The sequence below is a fragment of the Haliotis rufescens genome, unplaced genomic scaffold (assembly GCF_023055435.1).
Source record: "Haliotis rufescens isolate VD_foot unplaced genomic scaffold, xgHalRufe1.0.p SCAF_5, whole genome shotgun sequence".
Lineage (NCBI taxonomy): Eukaryota > Metazoa > Mollusca > Gastropoda > Lepetellida > Haliotidae > Haliotis > Haliotis rufescens.
The window spans coordinates 59,480,243-59,503,254 of record NW_025964223.1 but is presented as its reverse complement, the minus strand read 5'-3'; the positions used below and the strand labels follow the sequence as shown (position 1 = coordinate 59,503,254).

The window sequence follows — 23,012 nt, the reverse complement described above, 5'->3', positions numbered from 1 at the left end:
CCAACTCACTCACTCACTCTTTGAGGACAAGCTATCTGTGGTGTCCATTCAGGACTGTTATGACCTTTAGGAAGAGCTGTTATGTTCGGTTTGCTGGGTTTCATGGTGATCATTTCTTATCCTTAACCCAGATCTCTTGGAAGTGCATGGCACATCTGTGAAGCCTTTTTATCTCAGCAAAGTTCTTATTTTTAAGAAATGGCAGCTGCTAAGGAGGACCAGTTTGATACATGTGTGGAAGTAGTTCTTTGGTATTTGAAGTAGAGACCAAGAGGGGCCTTTTAACACTTTGTCTATATAGCCATGAATGAGTTATTAAAAGTTATTGATCCAAAAGCAAATTCTCCGGAACACTTTCAGAACATTAATTGAAGAAGAATTTATGTCCAGTTTAGTCATTCAAGCTGAAAATTAAGTGAATGGTGTAACAGTGACCCTTGTCTTGAAGAAATTCATCTGAAGCCAGGCTAGTGACACTTCCTCAATGCCAGAGAAGTTTTTCTTTCGTCGCTCAGCTGGACTGAAGATTGGAGTGAGGTTTTGTCATGGCACCTTGTCTGGTGGTTGTCTTGTAAACTTTCCCACTTTTGACATCCCTGAAATCTCTGTGTCAGTGACGATGAAGATGTATATTGATGACCCCAGCTATGTTGTCTCTGAAAAAGGGATCATAGAACTGGAATCTGATTATGAACATATAGATTTATCCTATTTGACAATTATTCAGCCCTTTTACGCTATGACCTTTGAAGTATGAAGTTGTAAATAATCAAGAAAAATCCAAATGTTTATACAGCGATCCCTCACTACAAGGCTACGTGTGGGGTCCAAATAATTGATGAGTGTTATAGATGATCAGTGGTTTAACCGAGGTGGAGTCACAGGGGGTAGATGACCAACACAACAGTACATGCTTGGCAAACCTAACATGATCTACGATGCTCGTTTCAGAGTTTGAGACTAAAGTAGTTGAGTTCATTCACTCACTTGAGCCACTCACTCACCTCACTCACTCACTTACTCACCCTCACTCACTTGACCCACTGCCTCACTCACTCACTCACTTGACCCACCCCCTCACTCACTTATTCATTTACTCACTTGACACAGTCACTCACTTACTCACCCTCACTCACTCGACCCACCACCTAATTCATTCACTCACTCACTCACTCACTCACTTGACCCACCCCTTCACTCACTTTCTCTCTCACACTCACCCTCTCTCTTTCACTCACTCACTCACTCACTCACTCGACCCACCCCTTCACTCACTTTCTCTCACACTCACCCTCTCTCTCACTCACTCACTCGTCCCACCCCTCACTCACTCTCTCACACACTCACTCACTCACTCACTCTACCCACCCCTCACTCACTCTCTCACACAATCACTCACTCTCTCTCACACTCACCCTCTATCTCTCACTCACTCACTCACTCGTCCCACCCCCACACTCACTCTCTCTCACACTCACCCTCTATCTCTCACTCACTCACTCACTCGACCCACCCCTTCACTCACTTTCTCTCACACTCACCCTCTCTCTCACTCACTCACTCGTCCCACCCCTCACTCACTCTCTCACACACTCACTCACTCACTCACTCTACCCACCCCTCACTCACTCTCTCACACAATCACTCACTCGACCCACCCCCTCACTCACTCTCTCTCACACTCACCCTCTATCTCTCACTCACTCACTCACTCATCCCACCCCCTCACTCACTCTCTCTCACACTCACCCTCTATCTCTCACTCACTCACTCACTCGTCCCACCCCTCACTCACTCTCTCACACTCACCCTCTATCTCTCACTCACACACTCACTCAACCCACCCCCTTACTCACTCTCACACTCACCCTCTATCTCTCACTCACACACTCACTCGACCCATCCCCTCACTCACTCTCTCACACTCACCCTCTATCTCTCATTCACTCACTCACTCACTCACTTGTCCAACCCCTCACTCACTCTCTCACACACTCACTCACTCACTCACTCTCTCTCACACTCACCCTCTATCTCTAACTCACTCACTTGTCCAACCCCTCACTCACTCACACACTCACTCGACCCACCCACTCACTCACTCTCTCTCACACTCACCCTCTATCTCTCACTCACTCACTCACTCGTCCCACCCCTCACTCACTCTCTCTCACACTCACCCATCTCCCACTCACTCACTCGACAAAACACAGGTGACACATTGTCTCACCAAACCCCGGTGAAGCCTTTGCTTCCCATGCACAAAAATAAATGGGTTGTCTCGACGACCACTCCATCTCCATGTTCTGAGGTGTTTCCTGTGTTTCTATGTTTGAAGCTTGTTTCCTGACAACTGTCTACAGGCCCAGACAAAGGTGTTGACATGCTTTGTTATCAAGATGTTGCTCTAAGAAAACGCTGAGCCCCTCAGAAACGAGGAGAATGATTACAGCATGGCTCCCAGTAGTTGAGCAGAGAGAGGCATACTTCATGTAGTTATTTATAAATATCGCAACTCCCGGGAAGGGGGAAAACAACTTGACACGCCATCATCCCACACTTCACAACCTCCTGAAAGCGGACTGAGGCCATGATACTCAGGAGGGTGACATGTTTGTTGTCATCGTGGATACACTGTACTATTTCTGATGACAAAAACACACTAAATACATCTATGTGTGTCAAAAGTTACGTCACATCAGTAGTTTCAAAAAAATAATTTCCTTACGTTACCTTGTTAATTAGTCAGCCCAGTTCAGACGTAATTAAATAGGTACGTGACGTTTGAACGAATAAAGGTTTAACCTTGTTGAAGGTCAAGGTCACTCTGAAGGCACAGTACTTTCTGTGGGATGGTTTGTGCACTGTGCTTGTCTACCAGATGGTTTACATGTAGGGATATACCCTACGTATGTGTTCTGGAAAACTGATTTATTATTATGTAAATTACTTTATTCATGTCACAGGTGGCCTAGTTGTCTAAGGCACTGCAATTTGCTGTGCAGAATTGCATCCCTTGGGATTACATTTCTAGATTTGTCAGCACCATGCCCGTGCTCATGGGTTTCACCAAAGTGGTAAACGTCTGAGACCTGCACCACCCCAGGCTTTCCTTCCAGCTGACGCACCGCGATGTAACTGGACTACTGTTCAAATCGGTGTTAAACTCACTCACTCACTCACTCACTCACTCACTCACTCACTCACTCACTCACTCACTCACTCACTCACTCACTCACTCACACACTTCACTCACTTGACCCAATGCCACACTCACTCACTCACTCACTCACTCACTCACTCACTCACTCACTCACTCTCACTCACTCACTCACTCACACCATAATCATAAGACATCTGTGCCAAGTTGATTGTACAATTCTGACTCTGTCCTGAGCATGAGTTTATGAATCGCTATAAAAAAATAACCATGGGCATCAATAGAATATTTGGTTGATCAGCTTTTTGACTTTCTAATTATCAGACTAGCAATAATCAAAGCTTTTACTCTTAACAAAAACAAGGTCATGAAAACTTGATAGATGTCATGAAACATCGTAGTTTACCTTTAAGGTGTGACCCCGTAACTGGTATTTTTCGTTCTGCCATCCATGTAAGGGCAAGGTCACCATTAATGTCATTCTTAAAGTTGGTTATCCTGTTTGTGCCCTTCCTCTCTCTCTGGACTTGGGGTCGCTATATAAGTGCAATAATCTTGGACGCGACGTTAAACCCAATTTCACCTCACCTCACCTCTGGACTTGGGTGGCCAACTACTGTGCCATACCTGTGATTACTATAATATACCACACTGAAGTTGGGGCGGTCGGGTTGCCTAGTGGTTAAAGCGTTCGCTTGTCACGCCAAAGACTCAGGTTCAATTCCCGTCATGGGTACAATGTGTGAAGCCCATTTCTGGTGTCCCGCCGTGATATTGCTGGAATATTGCTAAAAGCGGTGTAAAACCGTACTCACTCACTCACTCACACTGAAGTTGAGACTCACTTTATCAATACTGTTTCTTCTACTTCAAGAGGGGGCATGGGTGGCCCAGTCCTATAAGGCGCTGCAATTCACTGTACAGAGTTGCCTCCCTTTGGCATGCCAGAAACCTATGATTGTGGGTTAAAACCCTGGTTCTCCCCGATTATGTTTATAGATTCGTCAGCACCATGTCTGTACTCGTGTTTTTCACCAAAGTGGTAAACATTTGAGACCTGGATCACTTCAGGCTTTCCTCCTACATTAAGCTGACACGCCGTGATGTAATTGGAATACTGTTAATTTTTTCAATGGCAGTCAACCAGAAGCTCTTAGTTCCCAGAGACTCTGGGGTGATAGATGAAGCCTACTTTTATCAATTGTTAGATAGGCATAACTTAGAAGTTGACGGAAGACAAACTGTTAACTCTTTCTTGCTTGACAGTATAAGGATCTATACCAGAACGTCGCCTTTACAGTATTAAAGAAGTTGTTATCCATAAATTTTGTCTAATTTGTACATTTATCAAGAAAATGATCTGCTTGTAAAACATCTTTGCTACTACATTTTATACACCCTTTTAAAATTCTATTTATATTATGTAAATTATGCATTTACAACTTAATTGAGCTCATTTTAAATACAAAATGTGAGCTCACACATTCATAATTTCCAGATTAAGCAAAAAGGAAGTGAAAACATGACTATTTTCTGCTATTGTAAGATGTCATAATATCCATATAGCTATTTCTTTTTTATTTTCATTGTTTACGTAATTGGAAAATTATTTTAAATTTTTTTTTAAATATTATCTGTCATTACCCATTACCCAATAACGGAGGCTTTGCGCTCAGTAACATGAGAAATACCTGGAAATACCTCTGTTTTCGAAGCTTTGTATAAATATGAATGCGTCCATTCATTTGATGTTTGGTATCATTAGAAAGCTTATAGTATCACAAATATGGCAGTAACCTCCCCCATGTCTGTAACATGGGATTTTATTGGTTAGAAATTGGTTGCTAATGACCCTTTCATTAGAGTGATTGCAAAGTAGATGTGCCTGTTTGAGTTCTCGAGTATTTTGACAAGGTGTTTACCGTATCTAGTAATATCCCAGTGGGGGATACCAGAAATCCTGGGACTTCACACATTGTCCCCACGTGGGGACTAAAACTCAGCTTTTGTCATGGTAAGTGAACACTTTGACCCCTGGGCTACTCCACCACCCTGCTGCAACATGAACTGGCACTTCCTCTGTCTTTACCTGTAATTCAAACAGTCAATAAATAATATTCAAATCATTCATCAAATAAAGCATATATGCTGTACATAAATAACATATTCTTCCTTTGTTGAAAAGGAATTTTAAAAATATTGGTAATGTTCTTTTTGGTACTAACAGCTGAAACTATAAAGAAAGAAATACGTAGATATGTATGATATTTACATTATGTCAATATTTTTCTACCGGCTTTCAAAGAAGTTTTGTGGTTTCATCGTTCTCAAGACTCCCTTTTCCCTGGCGCAGTGTGTACATACTATTTTACCTTGGCATTTCTTTTGTTGTTATTGAATATTTCAAGATATTTTCAATTTCCAATATTGGCCATCTTTCCTAATATGAAGAAAAGTCTGAAAGGCACTTGTGTAGGCCAATACCGATTGTGAAGATAATGTTTCAACTTTTTAAATGTTCTATGATGGGATAGAATTAACTAAAGTTTTTAATCAATATTGATCTAAACATGTTTTGTTAAATGAGGCATCCCCGGTTTGTTGATCATGCAAGTGTGGCGTAATGAGGCAATCTTTCTCCACATCAGCTACAGACGACTTTTATTTCAATATCTGCCATTCTGCTACTGCTTTCCTGACAACAAATAAAAGACAGAGAAGAATTAAGAGACAATCTGAGTAGTTTTAGGAGGACATTATATGTATAATTTACATTTTAAATTCCCTCTGGTGTCAGTAGATAACATGACTGTTATGATCATGAGTGTGAAGGGAAATAGCTTTGAAGTGACATTTTGATGTTGAAGGACTAGTGGTCGATCTTGGCGATCATGAGATGGCAACAGTGAGCATCAGTGTCTTGCTACATGAATGAAGACATCTTCACATCTACTCCCAGCCTCCTGAATCACTGCACACCGGGCAGTGGTGGAGATTGTGTCGGGAGACAGTTGTTAAACAACTTTTATCTTTCCAATCATCCACAGACGTGCAGTGAGGGAAAATATTTTAATGCATTTTTAGAATTTAAATTGATGGAGGATCCTTTTTATACAGGATTTTCTTATAGGGGAGTATGGTCACAAAAATAGTTTATTGTTGTCCGTTTCTTAGGGAGTTGCAATGTAGTAATTACATTGACATGTGTGCGTTCAGGCTGGTGGTTAGAGACAGTTGCTTCCTCTATTGTGAAAGTCGGTGCTGCCTGATTGCGTCACATCAAGGCATGTCTTGCAGAAGCTGTACTGATACCATGTGAAAGCAAACAAATAAAAGTAGGTAATTTGGTTATAGATACAAACGCTTGAGGTTCATGATGTTTGAAATCAGTACGTGCCACGGTGACATTATCACGCATCTCGCCGGTATTGTCATTAGTTTTTGTAACTTTTCAAAGAAGTAGATAACTTTAACGTTATGCAACTTTCCAGACACCCAAAATGGATAGATCTTACCGCATTGATTGATATTGGTAGCTATGAATGTGTTCAGATTATCTGTGATCTAAGTTTTGTTTTTCATTAAGTCACTTGTCTGACTCCAGGGCAGATGAACGAGCAGGAATTGAAGGATTGCTGTAAAATGCACCATTTCCTTGTCTGTTTGTGGTGAATCAGTCATAGCTAAAGAACTACAGATTGAAGGTCTGCCATTCTGTTCACACTCAACTATTACCGATCTGTGTTTGGGTTTTGTCAGACTGTAGGCCCAATTGCCATGCAAAGGGTCTCCCTGGTTTCCATTACTTCTAGTTCAAGTGGGTAAATCAGTGGAAGGAATTGGCTATTTGATGCTTATTGAACGATATCAGATCATCCATATACCTGAAGCTTACATTGAAATTCTTGGCCAAATTACCTTGTTTTGATTTTGCCAATCTGAGCAGAAATTCTGATTCATATGCAAAAAGAAACAGATTAGCAGGAAACCAGGGAGCACAACTGGTGCCCATGGGGATGCCTACTTTTAGACTAAATGTCTTACCCCCAAATTGTACATTGATGTTATCAATGAGGAAGTACAGCATTTGTAATATTGTTTTCCCAGCAAACTTAAGATGACGTTTGCTTTCATTTTTTACAAATTGGCCTGAACCTCTGAAGATAGATACATAACTGTATCTGTTGTCACCACGTTTTGTAAGAAAAGCCCCATGGAACTATTTAGCCGATAGATATTTGATGTGGATGCACCATCTTGATGACAGGAATGATAGAACAATGTCGCAAAGGATACGTTAGATCACAGGGGAGGTAATTTGAACAGCATCATAACATCAGCCAATCATGACGTAACTCCCAAAGTGTACTTTATTGCAGGAAAAGGATAAGGATTAGGTACTCTCGGCGCCTTTGATCTTTTTGATCATCTTAGAATGTATCTTAGACTCCTTGTAGGCAAACAAAGCTCTGACATCCATATTCATGCACAGCTTCAGTGTCATCCACAACGCCTTCATCAGCGACACATCTTTGCAGTAAGTCTCCAGTAAGGGGTTATTGTCCTGTGGGTTAATCACAACAGCTGACTAATGTGATTGGAGACTTCAAATAATATTTAGATGGGTGGCTACCAAGAAAGACCAACAGGCCCTTGTGACCAGGCTGATTGTGCATCAATGTACCCAATGGCGCTGATATTTTCTCAAACCACCAGGTTGTCTGGTCCGGGTAACGGCTGTGTCGGACAAACCCACTCACTCGCTACACCAGGAGGCAACTTCAAACTGACTTCAGTGGTCAAGTTGATCTTATTAATGTTGAACTTAAAGGGCTTCTTCAAGATGCACAGTTCCAGGTGTGTTATTTTACTTTTGTGAGCAGTGTAGTGTAGTGTCGAGGTTCTTCCTTCCTTCACAACTCACTGTGTCATCAGATTACAGTGGTATTCAGCACCTCTCGTCAAGGTACTCATAACTTTATGGGATTACACTTCGGGGTCAATGTCTTAAACAAGCAAGCGAATGCATGCAGACACTTAAAAAAGAATTCCTGGCAAGTCCTCTAAACTCTATAGCAGACAAACTGAGGTCTTCCACACGTCTACAGCACCCAATGCTTGTATTAACAGCAGACAGACTGAGGTGGTCTACACTAACCAATGCTTGTATTAAAAGCAGACAGACTGAGGTGGTCTACACTACCCAATGCTTGTATTAACAGCAGACAGACTGAGGTGGTCTACACTAACCAATGCTTGTATTAACAGCAGACAGACTGAGGTTGTCTACACTAACCAATGCTTGTATTAACAGCAGACAGACTGAGGTGGTCTACACTACCCAATGCTTGTATTAGCAGCAGACAGAGGTGGTCTACAGCACAGTACATTGTCACCATACCCTGATGCTGTGGAGTCATGCTCTCACTATCAACCACTGGTTTGCCTGTCCAAGACTTAACTCTTTACGGACTTCTGTCATATGGTTGTATTGCTTACGTTTTGTCAAATAACATCCAGGTATTCATTTATTTGATAATCAGAAGATAAGATGGGTGCAATGTGAAATCTAACCCAAGAGTTGAGAAAATGCAGTAGCCAAAGACATCCTTCACATTACTCAGCAATCACATTAATATGTTACATCCTGATCTTATTGTCCAAGCAAAGCTCAGCACTATCTTAATGATACAGCACACATCCCATCAAGTTGTGTGCATGTCTTTCGCCAGTTGTTCCTCCTTGGCCAGGCCTGCGAGGCGTGATGCTGAGGTAGGCCGGGGCTCATCTGTGGTCACTTTACAGTATGGCTAGTAACTGTAATTTCCCTGAAAGAGTTCCGGCTAGCAGTTTCCTTCTATCCTGTCGCTAGGTGACCAGGGTCGAGGACTCCCACCCTCCGTCAAACACGTTCTTCCTGGGGCTCCAATAATGAAACCCTGTGTGGAGCCCATGGTGTGGACAGAAGGACAAGACATTCTGTGATCTGGAATGGGGAGAAGATCAGCAGAACTATTAGTTGATTATTGTGGAAATGTTTCATTCATGGTCACACTACCTCCAAAGGAAACTTCCCTTTTCATGTTTGTTTCATATTGACGAATTAAGACATCAAAATATCACATTGATGTGTTACTTTTGAAGTATGTTGGACAAGATTATGTTAGTTTATTTGCTTTAGATTTGCATTTTCTGGGATTGCTGTGTATGTGGTTGGGAGTGGTGTCACGTGCTGTGATTCAATGGGGAACTCTCCATTTTCCTTCTTTTTTTTTTATTCTGTTGATTTTGGAATAACTCAATGTAATATGATGACATTCATTCAATGACAGGATAAAGAGATGTATAAGGAATGGAGTGAGTGAGTTGGGTTTAACTCTGATTTTAACAGTACTCCAGTTATATCCAGGCATGTCAGCTTGATGTGGGAGGAAAGCCCCAAGTGATGCAGGTCTCAGGACATTTACTACTTTGGTGAAACCCACGAGCACGGGTATGGTGCTGACAAACCTAGAAACATAATTGGGGCGAACCCGGATGCAACCCACGATTGTAGGTTCCTGGTGCAACTCTGCATAGATGACTGGGCCAACCATGCCTCTATAAGGAATGGATGAACAAGCATACTTACCGTATCACTTGCTGACAGAGTTAACCTCTGCGGTCATTTGGACGTGGTGACCAACCTCAGATGATAGGTCCATGGCAACCGATCTCAGATGATAGGTCCGTGGCGACCGACCTCAGATGATAGGTCCATGGCGACCGACCTCAGATGAAAGGTCCATGGCGACCGACCTCAGATGAAAGGTCCATGGCGACCGACCTCAGATGATAGGTCCATGGCGACCGACCTCAGATGAAAGGTCCATGGCGACCGACCTCAGATGATAGGTCCATGGCGACCGACCTCAGATGATAGTTCCATGGTGACCGACCTCAGATGATAGGTCCGTGGCAACTGACCTCAGATGATAGTTCCATGGTGACCGACCTCAGATGATAGGTCCATGGCGACCAACCTCATAAGAAAGGGTCCATGGTGACCGACCTCAGATGATAGGTCCATGGCGACCAACCTCAGATGATAGGTCCGTGGCGAACGACCTCAGAAGACAGGTCCATGGTGAATGACCTCAGATGATAGGTCCATGGCGACCGACCTCAGAGGACAGGTCCATGGCAACCGACCTCAGATGATAGTTCCATGGTGACCGACCTCAGATGATAGGTCCATGGTGACCGACCTCGGATGATAGGTCCATGGCGACCAACCTCAGATGATAGGTCCATAGCGACCGACCTCAGAGGACAGGTCCATGGCAACCAACCTCAGATGATAGGTCCATGGCGACCGACCTCAGAGGACAGGTCCATGGTGACCGACCTTAGAGGACAGGTCCATGGTGACCAACCTCAGATGACAGGTCCATGGTGACCAACCTCAGAGGACAGGTCCATGATGACCGACCTCAGATAACAGGTCCATGGCAACCAACCTCAGATGATAGGTCCATGGTTCGATTCTCATCATCAAAGTTTTAGTATTGAATGAGTTGATAGGTGTATGTGTTATGAGAAATGAGTTCCTGGGAGACCCATACCAATGTTAGGAGGCATTGGCCGCCAGACTTCTGGATTGCAGCACTGGAGGTTTTAGGCACACACTCTAAAAGCTACTTTATTTTGTCATAATATGTTTTATCTTCTAGTTATGAATGAAACAGAGATTGTACTAACATCAGTTTTATTGAAACAGCAATAATAAATATTTTTTAAATAATGTGTTTCTGGTGCAAACTGTGATGTAGAGAGTTATGTAAATATGTTTTTAAATATTGATCCTGTATTTGAGTGCATAAGGACATTCGAAAGTGTTGGAATGGTGTGAAGAATTTGCTCTTTTTTGTGTTAATGTACATACTGATTCTAGAGTAACCTTTTGGCCTTGAAACATTGCTGTCAGCTGATGATGAATCTTTTATGAGTCACCTTAATGCTCCAAGGAGTCTATTGTAGGTAGTGATAAGGCTGGACCACTGCTGATGTGACTATAAATCTGAACTCACACAGTCACTATTGTGGGTAGTGAAATCACTCCTTGTACATTAGACATTTAGTTTTGCACTCACTCTGGTTGAAGTATATTAGATAAAGCTAGGTCCCAACAAGCAACATTCATCATACACACATCTTCAACATCTAGTCTTGAATTCAAAATGTTGAAGAAGACATCCGAGCCCTGCAATTGTCAGACATCTGATGAGTCTCCACATTCTCATTGTGACTGTGTCCTGAACAATAGACAATGTCTCGTGCAACACCGTTATAAACTAGATTTACCAAAATGATAGTGCCACTATGCACTAGACCCCGGGGCAGTCCCAGAAGTACAAAGCAGAGCATGGTCAAGTATTGGCAGGTCCATTTGGTCCACTAACTTTATCAACACACTGTTCCATTTAAGGTCCATTAGTGCTGAAACAGCAACTCTGGCAGCTTGGATGTGGTTGGGTGAGACTGCTGCTGCTAGGTAGTTAACATCCATACTGACTTGTGTTTTACTTAATAGCCTGCATTATTGTTACACACATTAGCAATGTGTGTCTATTCATGACTTCAGTTCATGTGCGGTTTTCCATCACTTAGGGTAGAAGCTGCACTTGTGGGGTGACTTTGAATTGAATATCGTGCCATTAAATGACATTTAGTGCAAACAAGTTCACAATGAGTATCCATATGACTTTTATTGATGTATTAGCATCAAGCAGATTTGCAGCAAGTTTCTATTCTGACCCATGTGACCTGTGTCTACCTGTGCAGCCCTATACTGACCTGTGTGTACCTGTGTGGCCCTATACTGACCTGTGTGTACCTGTGTGGCCCTAAAATGACCTGTGTGTACCTGTGTGGCCCTATACTGATGTGTGTACCTGTCTGGCCCTATACTGACCTGTGTGTACCTGTCTGGCCCAATACTGATGTGTGTACCAGTCTGGCCCTATACTGACCTGTGCGTACCTGTCTGGCCCTATACTCACCTGTGTGTACCTGCCTGATCCTATACTGACCTGTGCGTACCTGTCTGGCCCTATACTGACTTGTGCGTACCTGTCTGGCCCTATACTGACCTGTGTGTACCTGCCTGGCCCTATACTGACCTGTGCGTACCTGTGTGGCCCTATACTGACCTGTGTCTACCTGTCTGGCCCTATACTTACCTGTGTGTACCTGTCTGGCCCTATACTTACCTGTGTCTACCTGTGTGGCCCTATACTGACCTGTGTCTACCTGTCTGGCCCTATACTTACCTGTGTGTACCTGCCTGGCCCTATACTGACCTGTGTGTACCAGTCTGGCCCTATACTTACCTGTGTGTACCTGTCTGGCCCTATACTGATGTGTGTACCAGTCTGGCCCTATACTGACCTGTGTGTACCTGCCTGGCCCTATACTGACCTGTGTGTACCTGTGTGGCCCTATACTGACCTGTGTGTAACTGTGTGGCCCTATACTGACCTGTGTGTAACTGTGTGGCCCTATACTGACCTGTGTGTAACTGTGTGGCCCTATACTGACCTGTGTGTACCTGTCTGATCCTATACTGACCTGTGTGTACCTGTCTGATCCTATACTGAACTGTGTGTACCTGTCTGGCCCTATACTGACCTGTGTGTAACTGTGTGGCCCTATACTGACCTGTGTGTAACTGTGTGGCCCTATACTGACCTGTGTGTACCTGTGTGGCCCTATACTGACCTGTGCGTACCTGTCTGGCCCAATACTGATGTGTGTACCTGTCTGGCCCTATACTGACCTGTGTGTAACTGTGTGGCCCTATACTGACCTGTGTGTACCTGTCTGATCCTATACTGACCTGTGTGTACCTGTCTGGCCCAATACTGACCTGTGTGTACCTGTCTGGCCCTATACTGACCTGTGTGTACCTGTCTGATCCTATACTGACCTGTGTGTACCTGTCTGGCCCTATACTGACCTGTGTGTACCTGTCTGGCCCTATACTGACCTGTGTCTACCTGTGTGGCCCTATACTGACCTGTGTGTACCTGTCTGGCCCTATACTGACCTGTGTGTACCTGTCTGATACTATACTGACCTGTGTGTACCTGTCTGGCCCTATACTGACCTGTGTGTACCTGTCTGGCCCTATACTGACCTGTGTCTACCTGTGTGGCCCTATACTTACCTGTGTGTACCTGTCTGGCCCTATTCTGACCTGTGTCTACCTGTCTGGCCCTATACTTACCTCTGTATACCTGCCTGGCCCTATACTTACCTCTGTGTACCTGCAATACCCATCTCTCCAGCGTGTGAGTCCCAATACTGAAAGTTGTGTTTTGTGTTGCAGCTTCATGATGGTGCTCATCTGCCTCATCTTCAGTGTCTTATCTACCATAGAGCAGTACACAGCCTTCGCCAACGAAACACTCTTCTGGATGGTATGTTCACATTAAAACAAAGATTTGTACATATTATTTTTATCTATTCCCTGATACAAGCCACTGTGTTGTCAACATGAGTCAACATGGCTGTGAAGTAAGGAGTTGTGTCTAAGAATATTGATCAATTGTCTGATATGATTGTCCCATAGCTCTACCAAGGATACAAAAAAGTGACAGTCAGAATATTCATTGATAACCTAATATTATTGTCCCATAGCAGCATCAAGGATACCAAAAAAGTAGACAATAAGAATATTCATCAACAACCTAATATGATTGTCCCATAGCACCATCAAGGATACCAAAGAAGTAGATCATAAGAATATTGAACAATTGTCTGATATGATTGTCCCATAGCACCATCAAGGATACCCAAAAAGCAGACAATAAGAATATTCATCGATAACCTAATATGATTGTCCCATAGCACTATCAAGGATACCAAAAAAGCAGACAATAAGAATATTCATCGATAACCTAATATGATTGTCCCATAGCACTATCAAGGATACCAAAAAAGTAGACAATAAGAATATTCATCGATAACCTAATATGATTGTCCCATAGCACTATCAAGGATACCAAAAAAGTAGACAATAAGAATATTCATCGATAACCTAATATGATTGTCCCATAGCACCATCAAGGATACCCCAAAAGTAGACAATAAGAATATTCATCGATAACTTAATATGATTGTCCCATAGCACCATCAAAGATACCAAAGAAGTAGATCATAAGAACATTCATCAATTGTCTGATATGATTGTCCCATAGCTCCATACCAAGAAGGTAGATCATAAGAATATTCACCCATAACCTGATATGATTGTCCCATAGCTTCATACCAAGAAAGTAGATCATAAGAATATTCACCAATAACCTGATATGATTGTCCAATAGCTCTATATCAAGAAAGTAGATCATCAGAATATTCACCAATAACCTGATATGATTGTCCCATAGCTCCATACCAAGAAAGTAGATCATCAGAATATTCACCAATAACCTGATATGATTGTCCCATAGCTCCATACCAAGAAAGTAGATCATCAGAATATTCACCAATAACCTGATATGATTGTCCCATAGCTTCATACCAAGAAAGTAGATCATAAGAATATTCACCAATAACCTGATATGATTGTCCCATAGCTTCATACCAAGAAAGTAGATCATAAGAATATTCACCAATAACCTGATATGATTGTCCCATAGCTTCATACCAAGAAGGTAGATCATAAGAATATTCACCAATAACCTGATATGATTGTCCCATAGCTCCATACCAAGAAAGTAGATCATAAGAATATTCACCAATAACCTGATATGATTGTCCCATAGCTCCATACCAAGAAGGTAGATCATAAGAATATTCACCAATAACCTGATATGATTGTCCCATAGCTCCAAACCAAGAAAGTAGATCATAAGAATATTCACCAATAACTTAATATGATTGTCCCATAGCTTCATACCAAGAAAGTAGATCATAAGAATATTCACCAATAACCTGATATGATTGTCCCATAGATCCATACCAAGAAAGTAGATCATAAGAATATTCATCAATTGTCTGATATGATTGTCCCATAGCTCCATACCAAGAAGGTAGATCATAAGAATATTCATCAATTGTCTGATATGATTGTCCCATAGCTTCATACCAAGAAAGTAGATCATAAGAATATTCACCAATAATCTGATATGATTGTCCCATAGCTCCATACCAAGAAAGTAGATCATCAGAATATTCACCAATAACCTGATATGATTGTCCCATAGCTCCATACCAAGGAAGTAGATAATAAGGATATTCATCAATTGTCTGATATGATTGTCCCATAGCTCCATACCAAGAAGGTAGATCATAAGAATATTCATCAATTGTCTGATATGATTGTCCCATAGCTTCATACCAAGAAAGTAGATCATAAGAATATTCACCAATAATCTGATATGATTGTCCCATAGCTCCATACCAAGAAAGTAGATCATCAGAATATTCACCAATAACCTGATATGATTGTCCCATAGCTCCATACCAAGAAAGTAGATCATCAGAATACTCACCAATAATCAGATATGATTGTCCCATAGCTTCATACCAAGAAAGAAGATCATAAGAATATTCACCAATAACCTGATATGATTGTCCCATAGCTCCATACCAAGAAAGAAGATCATAAGAATGTTCACCAATAACCTGATATGATTGTCCCATAGCTCCATACCAAGAAGGTAGATCATAAGAATATTCATCATTTGTCTGATATGATTGTCCCATAGCTCCATACCAAGAAAGTAGATCATAAGAATATTCATCATTTGTCTGATATGACTGTCCCATAGCCCTATCAAGGATACCAAAAAAGTAGTCCATAAGAAAGTTATCGATCACAATATAGATCCCTGCCAGGTACACCAAATTGAAGAATTCATAGAATTATAAAATTACAAGTTAAAAATGAACCAACATGAATCATGAATCACATGAACCATTCAGATGATGAACAATGTGTCCACCTCATTATCAAAACTTCGTCCATTTCGTCACAAATGTCACATGTATTTGGTACAGCACTCACAAGAGATATCAATACAATTAATTATTCTTTCATGACTGTACAAATATAACCGTTTCCTTTATGCCAAACAGACACATAATGTCAATACCGGTTTGCCCAATGTAACTAACTACACAGTGTCCTACGAATCAACTCATGAGTTCATGTGTAGCCAGGTATTGTGCCAAAGATGGCAAGTAAAGACAGCTTCCATTTCCCCCAGAATGCTTCATTTCCTGGCGACCAAATTAGGGCCAATCGATGTTGTAATTGTCTGTTTAGACTCTCTCTGATTTGGATGTATAAACAGACATTTTATGTAAGTTTTTATGTTAGAGTTGACCTTTAGTGCTAGACTTGATGGTAGTAAAGCAGTTGAGTGAACTGTTTGGCCTCAGTACTTGCATCGTTACACGGCAACTTCGTCCGGACATGATCATTGTCTTCTCTACATGCAGATAAACTGTTGTCTCATTTACCCAGATTGGTAGATGGATGACTGTGCCAGGCTGTTGGTAGATGGATGACTGTGCCAGGCTGTTGGTAGATGGATGACTGTGTCAGGCTGTTGGTAGATGGATGACTGTGCCAGGCTGTTGGTAGATGGATGACTGTGCCAGGCTGTTGGTAGATGGATGACCGTGCCAGGCTGTTGGTAGATGGATGACCGTGCCAGGCTGTTGGTAGATGGATGACTGTGCCAGGCTGTTGGGAACAAACTCTTCTTCTTTTCGAGTAGATGTTTTTACTATGACTTCAAAAAAAATCTGTTCCGGAATTTGCAATATGTTTGGTTACCTATTTTCATTTTTGAGAGCACGGGTGGCCCAGTCGTCTAAGGCGCCGCGATTCGCTGTGCAGAGTTCGCTGTGCAGGGTTGCGTCCCTTCGGCATGCCAGAAACCTATGATTGTGGGTTTGAATCCCGGTTCGCCCTGATTATGTTTCTAGGTTTGTCAGCACTATACCCGTGCTAGTGGGTTTCATCAAAGTGGTAAACGTCTCAGACCTGCATCACTTCGGGCTTTCCTCCCACATTAAGCAGACATGCCATGATATAACTGTATAAAAGCAGCGTTAAACCCAACTCACTCACTCACTTATTATTTTCATATACATTGACATTGAGAATCCCACACAGACGTACACAGTGAAATATGTGATGGAGAATCACTTGAATCTGTTGATTCTTGAGGTAGAATCAATAAGCCTTTTTGGTTTGGGTCTTGATGATTCTGTTCCACAATTAACAGATTCGAGTAATTTCTCTGACTTAAACCGTGTGTGGTTGATATATATTTTCTCTATAATTTTTCCTAGAGAATCTAGAGTTGCGTCAGATGTATTTGTTAAAATGCACGTTTAGAATGGCCAGTGAATTCCTGGCTCAGAATAAACGGCAACAAAAATAGTGTGACATCATTATAACAGTTAAAATAGGGAAAAGTGAATTAAACATTATTTTGTCATAATACGGGCACTCCAATGCATTTAAAAACTTTTCCTTAGGCAATTGAGAGTTTTTTTTAACTTTTTAAGGACCCTGATGACTTTAAGAGAATCTCCCAAGCACAAATCCATACAACCACCCATCCCCTAATTTCACCCAAAAAATAACCCTACCCCACCCCACGCACACTGCTGGAGCTTTGGAATTTTGACTCGGTACGTTCTCCTTGAAGACATTCTTGACCCACGTGTGTAGAATGTATGTGTCTGTGAAGTGACATGGACGCCACAACCAGGCTGCCCGACCTGGCGGGGAACTGCTGCAATCATGGTCTTTGTTTGTCTGAGTGGACTTGGTCAGCTGAAGAAACAATTTATCTGGGCAACCGTGTATTACTGTAGGTTAGGAAACAAATGAAGGTGTCACGCTGGACCACAGATCTATCTGTAATCTGGCGTCTTGCACATCCAAGTGTCAGCCTCACTTGGCTGTAGATGGCTGCATCAGACCAGACAGAGGCCCATGCAGGTGGAGGCTTTCGGTAATGGAGAAATCATGAGAACATTGATTCCAGAAGTTTCTTGTTTAATGCCGCACTCAGCAATATTCCAGCTATATTATGTAAATAATCGGGTTTGGACCAGAACATCAAGTGATTCACATCATGAGCATCGATCCACGAAATTGGGATACAATGAAAGGCATCAACTAAATCAGCGAGCCTGACCACCTGATCCTGGTAGTCGCCTCTTACGACAAGCATAGTCGCCTCTTACGACAAGCATAGTCGCCTCTTACGACAAACATAGTCGCCTCTTACGACAAGCATAGTCGCCTCTTACGACAAGCATAGTCGCCACTTACGACAAGCATAGTCGCCTCTTACAACAAGCATAGTCGCCTCTTACGACAAGCATAGCTGCCTCTTACGACAAGCATAGCCGCCTCTTACGACAAGCATAGCCGCCTCTTACGACAAGCATAGTCGCCTCTTACGACAAGCATAGTCACCTCTTACGACAAGCATAGTCGCCTCTTACGACAAGCATAGCCGCCTCTTACGACAAGCATAGCCGCCTCTTACGACAAGCATAGTCGCCTCTTACGACAAGCATAGTCACCTCTTACGACAAGCATAGTCGCCTCTTACGACAAGCATAGCCGCCTCTTACGACAAGCATAGTCGCCTCTTATGACAAGCATAGTCGCCTCTTACGACAAGCATAGGCGCTTGGTTCCGGATGTAGAATCAATTAACCCCAGAGGGGCAAGTTGGTTCTACTTCTGGAATCAACAGATTCAAGATTTTTCACTTTAACAAAGTTCTTGTTCATATCTAATTTCTCTAAAATTTTGCATAATGAGCAATAGTTGCATCACTTTTACTTCTTATAATGTCGGTTCTGAATGACCATTGGATTCCTGGGTCAGAATTAGCTGCAACAATAGCAGGTCATCATAATGGTTTAGTCTAGGATACTCTAGGCTATAGTGTTGCCCAGCCGTGATGTGGCTGGAATATTGCTAAAAGCGGCGTAAAACCATACTCACTCACTCACTATAGTGTTGCCAAAGAAAATAGACCTTGGTCAAAGTTTTACCTGGAAAAATTGTTCTTGCTCAAAGTCCTGCCAGCAAATGTAGTGGTAGGCCAAATTTACAAGGCAAAGTAGTCCCACATTTGCCAACAGTTTTACCAGAAAAGGCCAAAGTTTTACCAGAGAATGTGAAGTCGCAGGAACAAATTTACGTGGTGAAATTATTCTACCCCCAATTAATGACAGCAAAGGTCAAAGTTTCAAAGGGCATTATATCCCTGACCAAACTTTCCAATAGGGGAAGTGTGTTTTGGGAAAGTTTGAATGATTTTACTTGTTGTTAAGAGTTTTTCTTTGATCAATTTCAGGAAATTGTCCTGGTTGTGTTCTTTGGGTTGGAGTACGCAATCCGGTTGTGGTCGGCCGGATGCAGGAGCAAGTACATGGGAGCTCGGGGACGATTACGATTTGCACGAAAACCCATTTCAGTTATAGGTGAGTACCTGCGATGGGGAAAACAGTGCCCTTTGCAGGTCTTCCAAGCAGCACAACGAACTTTGGAAACTCCGAGACCAGCCACTCCAGTATCTGAGAGTCTATTTGATAGAGAATAGCTGTGATTGGCCTTGTTTAGATTCTATACTCTGTAGCCCCATTGGAATGATATATGATGAAAGTGAACATTGCAGTCGTCAGGAACCTATTAACAGAGTGCTTGTGTGGAATTGAGGAGATCGACACTGAAGCCCTTGCACTTGCTGGCCGTGGTGTTGGTGTATGGCAAACCGCTACTGAAGAGGGAATCTCTAGGGAGGGCGATCATTTAGCACAACAGCTTTAGCTGGGCTTGATGAAGAAAGCATACTGCCACCCACTTTAAATGCATGTGGAAATTAGCCTTGATGCATGATTCGCAGAGCATCGACCACCATGTTTCATATCAATGTCCATGTACTCTCTTCACAAGATCGGTCCAACTCCTGATTAATTGCGCCCAATCACAATCTTAAACATTTACCTTGGCGATTGCAATACGTGAACCTTGCAGAGTGGGGACTAATGATCATTACATTCCTAAACTTTCATGCCACTAGGAAGTATTTGTGGGTATATTAGTTTTGTTGACACATAGCTAATTGATATTTGATTTTCAAACTGATTTGCTGTAGATTCCTCCTTGAAGGGTGTAGGTTCTTTTGATGGTGGAAGTGCCTTGTTTACTCTCAGCATCTCTCACCACAAAGTAATTGAATTCCATGCGTGGATGTGACGCGCGATTAGATTTCACTTGACGTAGAAAGCTGAGAAAGTGGCGAAATCAATGGCTATTTGCTGGTACTTGAGTAAACATACCGTTGGTGATATAACAGTCAAATCTCTCGCCAGTTTGAGTCATCTCTGCGTCTTCATAGACGGAGCCAGTGATGCCAGACAATTGTTTTTTTAAGAGTTCATGTCAGCATACTATTTCCTTGACAACTTATTCTAGGATGATTTAGTTTTAAAAGAAGCATCCACTGACACTATTTATCCATCCTGGTTATCGATATGAAATGCTAAGGGTCGGGTATATCAGTAGGCTAGACTTCGTAATGGATTACAACTTGACGTCTGCTCAATATGCCAAGAAACAGAAGCAAAATTTTAAAGTAATAAATGCTGTTGGGGTTGATTTCAAGTTATTGTAAAGTGATTAAAAAAATCATTTTTAATCAAACACAGCATTTTCCTAATAATTGAAGTTTAAGATCCACTAATGATGTATAATTAAGGCTGATCTCTGGAAATATATTAGATCGGTCTGAGAGACTGAAAAGGAGGAGAAGGAAATTAGTTTCATTTTGAGCACCTGATCATATTTGGATTTTTTTAAAATATTTTGAGAAAGTAAAAATAAAACATTAATAAATCTTCAATAAATGACACCACTGAGTAGCTAATGTCTGACGGCCATGTTCGGACATCTAAGTGAACTTATTCAATCAATCAAACACTGAGAGAGAGAAAATGTAGGTTAAATAGTAGAAAAGGGATTCTTTTATGTATTTGTGGGGGGTGGGGTACAAAAAAAGGATCTCAAGGAGATAAAAGCATCAAGAATCTTTTTGGCGTTTTCAAAGATCAGCTTTCTATTGTTTTACTAGGAGATTCAGAACATTTAGTTTTAACATAGAAATAGCAGCTGACAGATTCAGTGGGGATTTACCAGTTGTGAGTGTCAGGTGAGAGGGGCCCCCGTCCCGGTAATGTGATTGTAGCACAATATTGAGAGTGTTTATCGGCATATGGAAGTAGGGTGTAATCATGATGAGGAGTGCTATGGATCGGAACTTCTGTACCATATACCCACAGTGAGGTGATGATGGGGCAAGACGGAGCCCTGAAACATTGTGTAGGTGCGACGCGTGTATAATAAAGAAGTTGTTTCCGTAATACTCCTTGTCATGAACACAATAGTACATCATAAGGACACGGTTTTGTAGGTTAAGTTTTCCTTCATGAGACTTGATCCGACGGGGAAAGCCCTAGTGGGTAGTTTATTTGCCAATCAGAGGCTGTCATTTCAAGGCCAGATAAGCACCATGCTGACTCTGTTGGTGACTAAATGGACAATGATACATTTTGGCTTAGAAAGACTGGTGCATGCCAAACTTTAATTATCATGGCCATGCAGTGCTACAGCTTCTGAGGAAGTTTGATCCGAAGACCTAAATGCAGACTTGGATTGGAATGAGACTGTCTGCTTCCACCATTAGCCAGAGACAAGCCCTACCACAATGAAGCCAAACTTACTTGTAAAGAAGTGCGGTTAATCCTAAGAAAATAGTGGGCTCAATGTCAGGTGCAGCGTGAGAGACATCACTGGCACTACGTCATGTTCAGGGCAGAGTCAAGGTGTCACTCCACAACCGGAGTGCATCATATGTCCCTTTCCTGCTCCTCTGTTAGACAGACCATTTCTTGTACTGGGGCAGTGTCTTGTACTGCAGCAGACAGTGTCATGCACTGAGGCAGACAGTGTCATGTACTGGGGCAGACAGTGTCATGCACTGGGGCAGACAGTGTCTTGTACTGGGGCACACAGTGTCATGTACTGGGGAAGGCAGTGTCATGTACTGAGGCAGACAGTGTCATGTACTGGGGCAGACAGTGTCTTGTACTGGGGCAGACAGTGTCATGTACTGGGGAAGGGAGTGTCATGAACTGGGGCAGACAGTGTCATGTACTGGGGCAGGCAGTGTCATGTACTTGGGCAGACAGTGTCTTGTACTGGGGCAGTGTCATGTACTGCAGCATACAGTGTCATATACTGGGGAAGGCAGTGTCATGTACTGGGGCAGACAGTGTCATGTCCTGGGGCAGACAGTGTCAGGTACTGGGGAAGGCAGTGTCTTGTACTGGGGAAGGCAGTGTCATGTACTGGGGAAGGCAGTGTCATGTACTGGGGAAGGCAGTGTCATGTACTGGGCCAGACAGTGTCTTGTACTGGGAAAGGCAGTGTCATGTACTGGGGCAGACAGTGTCATGTACTGGGGAAGGCAGTGTCATGTACTTGGGCAGACAGTGTGGGCAGACAGTGCCATGTACTGGGGAAGGCAGTGTCATGTACTGGGCCAGACAGTGTCTTGTACTGGGAAAGGCAGTGTCATGTACTGGGGCAGACAGTGTCATGTACTGGGGAAGGCAGTGTCATGTACTTGGGCAGACAGTGTGGGCAGACAGTGTCTTGTACTGGGGCAGTGTCATGTACTGGGTAGTGATTGTGTCCAATGCCTTGTTTCATTTTATCATTAGATGTAGTTAAATACAAATAAATTTCAGTAATTGCGATAAA

At 42.5% G+C, this 23,012-nt stretch overlaps 1 protein-coding gene across 3 annotated transcripts in view; it reads left to right on the top strand.

Annotated features, from left to right (window-relative positions):
• The window catches only part of LOC124140335 (potassium voltage-gated channel subfamily KQT member 1-like), a 152,698-nt gene that overhangs the window by 105,149 nt on the left and 24,537 nt on the right, over positions 1 to 23,012 (top strand). For all 3 annotated transcript variants that reach the window (XM_046507866.2, XM_046507867.2, XM_046507868.2), the window contains exons 3-4: positions 13,530 to 13,620; positions 19,546 to 19,672. In XM_046507866.2, coding sequence (XP_046363822.1) covers positions 13,530 to 13,620; positions 19,546 to 19,672 — 218 coding nt within the window. The remainder of the gene's footprint in view (positions 1 to 13,529; positions 13,621 to 19,545; positions 19,673 to 23,012) is intronic.